The sequence below is a fragment of the Limulus polyphemus genome, unplaced genomic scaffold, assembly GCF_000517525.1.
Source record: "Limulus polyphemus unplaced genomic scaffold, Limulus_polyphemus-2.1.2 Scaffold2688, whole genome shotgun sequence".
Classification (NCBI taxonomy): domain Eukaryota; kingdom Metazoa; phylum Arthropoda; class Merostomata; order Xiphosura; family Limulidae; genus Limulus; species Limulus polyphemus.
Genome location: NW_013668298.1, coordinates 52,225 through 60,569, shown reverse-complemented (window position 1 = coordinate 60,569; position 8,345 = coordinate 52,225). Strand labels below are relative to the sequence as shown.

At 30.4% G+C, this 8,345-nt stretch overlaps 1 protein-coding gene across 1 annotated transcript in view; it reads right to left on the bottom strand.

The window, feature by feature from the left end:
• Positions 1-450: 450 nt before the first annotated feature.
• The window catches only part of LOC106467641 (zinc finger protein 62 homolog), a 56,443-nt gene continuing 48,548 nt past the window's right edge, over positions 451-8,345 (bottom strand). The window contains exons 8-9 of the mRNA XM_022395837.1: positions 6,286-6,472; positions 451-5,228 (exon numbers count right to left, since the gene is read on the bottom strand). Of these exons, the coding sequence (XP_022251545.1) occupies positions 2,836-5,228; positions 6,286-6,472 (2,580 nt within the window). The 3' untranslated portion in view covers positions 451-2,835. The remainder of the gene's footprint in view (positions 5,229-6,285; positions 6,473-8,345) is intronic.

Here is an 8,345-nt window from a genome sequence, read left to right as displayed (position 1 = left end):
CCTCTTTTTCTCAAGATGTCTCCCTCAAACAAAGCCCTTTGAATACCAGGCAGGGCTGTGTAGATTTTGACTCTGTACTACTGATACAGGAAACCTTTGTGTTATTGTCTCAGTGATGGTGTCAACACATGGCAGTTATTTTCTCAAAACCAATATGGAAAGTATGTAACAAAAGCATGTTACAGTTTTATCAGACTTTGGTTCTGTTAAAGCTTATGATGTAATACACAAATTATTTCGTATTCCCAAACAACATACAAATACAGGTTTATTGCTGGGTCTAAAAAAAAGCTACAACTAACGAATAGTCAATTGTAGTAGGTAATGGTTTGAAATACATTAAACAGCCTTTAATGAAATACTATAATATTATCAGAGAGAGAACTCATATTCATCCATTCATACCATTGGTAATTCCATTAAGTGTAAACAGAAAATTAAATGCTTTGAAGCTAAAACAGTAGAAACATTTGACTTGTATAATATTTACATTAATCTTCCTATTGAACAAATTTTTTCATCAACAATGTATTTAAATATTTTGGAAAGTTAATGCTCTGCATCAATAAACACAGAAGTTTCCATGAAAATGTTACAAATTATCACTGTTTCATGTTAAAGAATTCTTTCAGGCTATGTGTTTTTATATGAAAACAAATTTATGTAATTTGGCCAACATGAGTTCCAACAATTAGAAGGAATTTGAATGGGAGGCTAAACTGAACCCACACCTTGTTGATTTACATTTATTTGAACTGGAATTTTCCTACATAACAAATCTCAGTAAGAGAGACTAAAGTAAAACTTTACATATCAGTCACACTTGTAAATATATATTTGATATTCTTATATCAAAATTTTATTAACACAGTCAAACAAATTTATACACCAGAAGAAAAAACAAAAAACTTTCACTAAAAAACAAAACACAGTACCTCGACTTATACATCAACATCATTAATGAAGCATTTACTTTCAAAGTTTTCAATAAAGTGGATACTTTCAACTTTGATGTTATAAACTTTCTATTTATAAATACAAACATTCCAAATATGTTACAATGTTTAATATTCACAGCTTATTAGATATAACAGAATTTGTTCAAAATTACAGGACTTATTGGACAAATATCACAAACTCTATTGCATTTGTCACAAACAGTGTTTATTCTATCATATTTAAAATACAAAATTCATTCACTGTCATGAAAAATTCATCAATATTCTTGATAATGATTATGGGTTAAGAAACTTGACCAAATATCATTACCTGTTCAAACTTCACATCTACATTTTAATTCTTTTGGCCACAATTGGTTTTATCTTCTGTTAGTTTAATGGCCTTATTATGTATAGCTAATACTAGTGATATAACACTTCCATATATGGTATTACACTACTTAATTAGACGAGTTACAGTAACTTATGCTAATTACTATATTTATAATACTTACAAATGTCGTAACTTTCCTTTCTAAGTGGCATCATTAATATAGAATGTTCTTGAGGCTTACTGTTTTCACTTTTCATCTTTTAGAGAGGACTTAACTTATACTAACGTTTTCTTCATTACCCATTCAAGCTGTCTCCAGCCATTATTAGGACTTAACTTTATTTATTTGTTCCTACTGCCTTCTCCATTTGTATTGTTAAGTGACAAAAGTTAGTTAGGATGGAATTAGTTGTAGTAGACACACACTTCATAGTGTGTTTAACATATTTTATTTGTATTACATTAAACATTGTAATATTTTAACTGCAGAAACAATATTACAGCTATTTATTGTACAATTTTGGGCATTCAGTTAATTACATATTTATTATTTTGTATCTCCATTAACCTGAATGCCATCTTAATAACATCTTCTTGAACACAGGTATACTGATGTGGCATTGTTCAATGAACATTAACTCTATTACAGTACTTGCTGGTGTTTGTGTGTTCCTTAATTTAACCTAGTGTAACTACATCTAGAAGTAGCTGGATCAAGATATAAGTAGCCAGTCCTGTGTTACCATATTCAGAAGTAAATGGATCAAGATACAAGTAGAGTAGTCAGTCCTGTGTTGCCACATTCAGATGTAGATGGATCAAGATCCAAATAGTCAGCCTACTGTAACCATATTCAGAAGTAGCTGGAACAAGATACAAGTAAAGTAGTCAGCTTAGCATAACCACATACAGAAGTAGCTGGATCAGGATCCAAGTATTCAGCCTACTGTAACCATATTCAGAAGTAGCTGGAACAAGATACAAGTAAAGTAGTCAGCTTAGCATAACAACATACAGAAGTAGCTGGATCGAGATCCAAGTATTCAGCCCAATGTAACCAAAATGAGAAGTGAATCCTGAATGCTTTGTCTTACAATTTTAATTAATCAGATCATCTTTCTTTCTTCAGTTGATCAGACATTTTGCTTTACTGTCAGTATTTGGGAAAAAATCAAAAATGTCGTTTGATGGTATGTATAAATTTTAATATCAGTAAGGCTAAATAACAATTTATACCGAATTTTACTCAAACATGTTTTACTAACGACTTACCAGATATATTTTACAGATGGGACTTTAGTATTCTTTCTCATCTATTTCAAAAATACAATTACAAATTTCTACCATACACACAACACAACAATATGATTTATTCCAACTGTGTAGTATTTTATGTTTTCTAAGGATAAAATTTCTTCTTAAATTTTTGCCAGACACTATACAACTGTAAAGTTTCCTCCAGTTGGTATTCTTTAATGTGTTTTTAAGTTAGACTTTAAAAATAACTTTTCACAAACTGCACAACTACAAGGCTTCTCTCCACATGCATTCCTAAATGAGTTTTTAATTCACCTTTTGTTCCAAAGTGTTTTTCCCAAACTGCACAGCTTTGTGAGTTCTCAGATGCATTTTTAAGTTACTATTTGTTCCAAAGTGTTTCCCACACACCATACAACTGTACGGTTTCTCTCCAGTATGTATCCTTTGATGCTTTTTTAAATCATTATTAGTTCCAAATTGTTTTTCACACACTGCACAACTATAAGGTTTCTCCCCAGTGTGTATTCTCTGATGTACTTTTAACACACCATTTGTTCGAAAGTGTTTACCACACACTACACAACTGTAAGGTTTCTCTCCGGTGTGTATTCCTAGATGTTTTTTTAAATCACCTTTTGTTCCAAAATGTTTTTCACAAACTGCACAACTGTAAGGTTTTTCCCCAGTATGTATTATTTGATGTATTTTTAATTCACTGTTTGTTCTAAAGTGTTTCCAACAAATTGCACAATTGTAAGGTTTTTCCCCAGTGTGTATTCTTTGATGTGTTTTTAAGTTACTACTTGTTACAAATTGTTTTCCACAAACTGCACAAGGGTAAGGTTTCTCCCCAGTATGTATTCGTTGATGTATTCTTAATTCACTATTTGTTCCAAAGCATTTTCCACAAACTGCACAAATGTAAGGTTTTTCCCCAGTATGTATTCTTTGATGTATTTTTAAATCACCATTTGTTCGAAATTGTTTCCCACAAACTGCACAACTGTAAGGTTTCTCCCCAGTGTGTATTCTTTGATGTACTTTTAAGTTACTGTTATTTATAAACTGTTTTTCACAAACTGCACAACTGTAAGGTTTTGTCACAGTATGAGTCCTCAGATGCATTTTTAAGTTACTATTTGTTCCAAATTGTTTACCACACACCATACAACTGTATGGTTTCTCTCCTGTGTGGATTCCTAGATGTTTCTTTAATTCACCTTTTGTTCCAAATAGTTTTTCACAAACTGTACAACTGTAAGGTTTCTCCCCAGTGTGTATTCTCTGATGTACTTTTAACACACCATTTGTTCGAAAGTGTTTTCCACATACTACACAACTGTAAGGTTTCTCTCCAGTGTGTATTCCTAGATGCTTTTTTAGTTCACCTTTTGTTCCAAAATGTTTTTCACAAACTGTACAACTGTAAGGTTTTTCCCCAGTGTGAGTTCTTAGATGCATTTTTAATATACTATTTGTTCCAAAGTATTTCCCACACACTACACAGCCATAAGGTTTCTCTCCAGTATGTATTCTTTGATGCTTTTTATAATCACTATTTGTTCCAAAGTGTTTTCCACAAACTGCACAACAGTAAGGTTTCTCCCCAGTATGTATTATTTGATGTATTTTTAATTCTCTGTTTGCCCAAAAATGTTTCCCACACACCATACAACTGTAAGGTTTCTCTCCAGTATGTATTCTTTGATGTCTTTTTAGTACACTATTTGTTGCAAATTGAATTCCACAAACTGCACAACTGTGAGGTTTCTCCCCAGTATGTATTATTTGATGTATTTTTAATTCATTATTTGTTCTGAAGTATTTGCAACAAACTTCACAATTGTAAGGTTTTTCCCCAGTATGTATACTTAGGTGTGTTTTTAAGTTACTATTTGTTCCAAATTGTTTTCCACAAACTTCACAAGTGTAAGGTTTTTCCCCAGTATGTATTCTTTTGTGTGTACTTAATTCACTATTTGTTCCAAAACATTTTCGACAAACTACACAGTTGTAAGGTTTCTCCCCAGTATGTATACTTAGATGTGTTTTTAAGTTACTACTTGTTACAAATTGTTTTCTACAAATTTCACAACTGTAAGGTCTCTCCCCAGTATGTATTCTTTGGTGTATTTTTAAGCTACTATTATTTCTGAATTGTTTTCCACAAACTGCACAATTGTAAGGTTTTTGCATAGGGTGTATACTCTTATGCAGTTTTAACTCATTATTTGTTTCAAATTGTTTTTCACAAACTGAACAGCTGTGAGGTTTCTTAGCAGCATGAATTCTCTGATGTATTTTCAAGTTTTTATTTGTTCCAAATTGTTTTCCACAAACTGTACAATTGTAAAGTATCTCCCCAGTGTGTGTTCTTTGATGATCTTTGATGGAACTATTTCTTCTGAAGTTTCTTCCACAAACCACATATGTATATGATTTCTCTCCAGTGTGTATCCTCTTTTGTTGTATTATATTATCCATTGTTCCAAAGTCTTGTCCACAGATTACCTGATTGTATGGTTTACCACTATCTTGATATATAACAAATTCTTTTAGGTTGTTTTCATTCAAAATTGTTTCTCCACAAACATCACTGTTGAGTTTTGTGACTTCTCTAGAGGAATCTTCTTTTCTTAAAAAGTGATAACCAGGAAACTGACTTTCACAGCAGGTGTTCACACAGGTGTTTATATCTAAAATCAAAACATATGATACAACAATAATAAATAAATCATACATTCACTTATCTGATGAAATTTTACATTAATTTTAATGGTCTAACACAGTCAACACAAATATAATTATCAATATATTAAGATAATTATGATACAGTGTTCATAGTTTTATGCTTTATAAAACTTCTCTCCACATCTTACATGTTGATAAAAACATAAAATGCAGATAACAGAACAAGTTGAAGTTTTGAATTAGAAAGAGTCTAGAATCAACTTTGAAAATATGATGGTAAAATAACCAATGTTACTTTAAGACAGTAATTTTCTAGATTAATTCTTAGAAATACTTTCTTACCTCAAGTCATTGATTATCAAGAAATCTTCCAATGTTTTATATTATTGATACGTTGATTAACATTAATAGATTGAATCTGTTCAGAAGATCTATATGCAAGTTAAATAAATATTTAGAAATGCCAAGATTTTGACAAAATAAAACTGTTTATCAATGTGTTGGCTATTCTTTTAACAAGTTTCATCTGACTCTAAACTGTATGATTACTGGCTTCAGCATGAAAAATTAAGAGCCTGAGAGTTCGATATCATTCAAGTCCCAAAATCCACAGATCTGTATGTGTCCAGAAAATCATTTCAATGGAAATCAATTATAGCAACAAATTCTCTGTATATTCTGAAATATTAAACTACAGAAAATGGCTGCAACAGTTACTCACAAAGTTGATACGTTAAGAACCAGAAAGATAATAAACATTGGTTAGCCAGAAGTTTCTTCCAGTTTCATATTATAGAAACAATGACTCTTATCTCCATCAAATTCAATCATATGTAATTTTAACTCTTCCTCAATTGTTTTGTTTTAATTATTTTCATTTCCACCTTTAGCGTGATTGTTTCCAAGTAGAGGTATGAAAAACACACCAAACATGGAGCTATACACTTCAAATTAATCAGGTCTCATACAGTTCAATAACTTTTGAAATACTACCATGAATTCAACCATTTCGTTTCAGCCAGTGTTAATGAATTTGAAGTTACTGGAGATTTATATACTTACCAGAAGTACTTTCCAACTTAGATTCAATTTGTTGTAAATGTTCTTTGAAATCAGTTTTTGTTTTCACATTCATAACACTATACTTTGAACTATCCAAACCATCATCACTGCTGTAACTGAACTTTGAAATAACCTCATCTTGTGGTAGATCACTAGGCTGCTCTGTTTTTACTTTGACAAGTATGTTCTAAAATTAAACAACACATTCAAAATGTCAATAAAAATATCAGCTAATGGCATCAATAAATAGATAAATATATATATATATATATATAATCTCTACAATATAATAATTAATTTAATCTATCATTTATGATAGTTACTCACAATGAACAGTAATAAAACTATGAAACACTTAAAATATTCTTTGTTTTTCAATAAAACAACATGGAAAAAATTTAGAGAAAAACAGGTTCATTTCTGTTTATGAATTAACAAACAAGACTTGAAGACAATACATTGTTCTAAAAGAAATATAAATATTTTGCTTACTGAAACAAATAAAAGTATTGAAGCTTATATGTGTATCCTACTGAAATTAAATAGAACTAAGTTCTAAATATTACCGGCTTCAGCATTCTGATGCTTCAATTTCATAAAATGTCAAAACATTTCAATTATAATTTATGAAAATCCAAGCCTTAACATAAATTCAAACTCATTCCCACTTGCTTTATTCAAATATTTAATTATTTTGTTTTTCTATATTTCCCAACACTATCCATTGTAATTTTATATTATTAGCTATACTAAAGATTGTTTAATTACTTATTTTCATAGATTTGGTGAAGACAGAATATGCATAGTTCCAAAATGTTCGTTAAACATGTTTACTACTGTTGCCATGGCTCTACTACTCATTATCATTCCAAGAAATGTTTTAAAGTAAATAAAGCAGACAGACATTATAATCTTCACTTGCATATTAATGACTTATTATGAACAGTAACAGAACAATTTAAATACTTAAAATGTACTTAATGTATTTTTCAATAACCAGCAAAACAACATGGAAAAATCTAGAGAAAAGCAGTTTCATTTCTTTTACTCACAGTTTCAGGTTTTGGACCAATGTACAAGATTTGAAAGTAGTAAATTATTCTGTTATTTGTAGTTTAAGCAGAAAGAGATGGAAATAATTTTCTCACCTGCTCATTGTCCATTCCCAATAATCAGTAATCCAAAGAAAAACAACAAATATTTTAATGCATATATGGGAAATAGACATTACAATACCTGCTTGCATATTAATAATAGAACATTCACAGGAGCTTCAGGAAAAATCTGTTTACAAAAACATATTCAAGGAAATGTTTAATTCACAGATGGGTATGAGAAAGTTAAAGTTTTTATTTTATTTCTACAACTGTGAGTTTTCAACATCTTTAAAAAATTATAGTTTCTACGTAATTCCACATTGACTTCATGTAAATTCAGCACAGGTCTGGATAACAGCAAACAGTGCATCAGAGTAAACTAATTAGATTAATTAGCATCTTAAACTTAGGTCATACACCAAAGGACCTATTCACAAAGTAAACAATTGATTTTTTGTGGAAATTCCAGGGATAACTTACTAGCAGCAGTATGTACCCTACCAGGTAAGGTTAAACTGGTTTAACTCTCTCTCTCTATGGCCAAGTCAAATTGTGCATGCCATGACCTATTACGAGGTTACATTTAAAATGTAACATCGCAGTTTTGGATCATTCAATTCTAGTGACTGATATATTTCTAGTGTTCTAACAGGTATATCATAGCATTTGTGTATCATTACAATCTAGTGACTGATATATTTCTAGTGTTCTAACAGGTATATCATAGCATTTGTGTATCATTACAATCTAGTGACTGATATATTTCTAGTGTTCTAACAGGTATATCATAGCATTTGTGTATCATTACAATCTAGTGACTGATATATTTCTAGTGTTCTAACATGTATATCATAACAGTTTTGGTTCATTCAATTCTTGTGACTGACAGGTATATCATTGTCAGATTTAAAAAAAATTATATATATATATGTATATATATACAAGTTCCTCTTTTTGCCAATT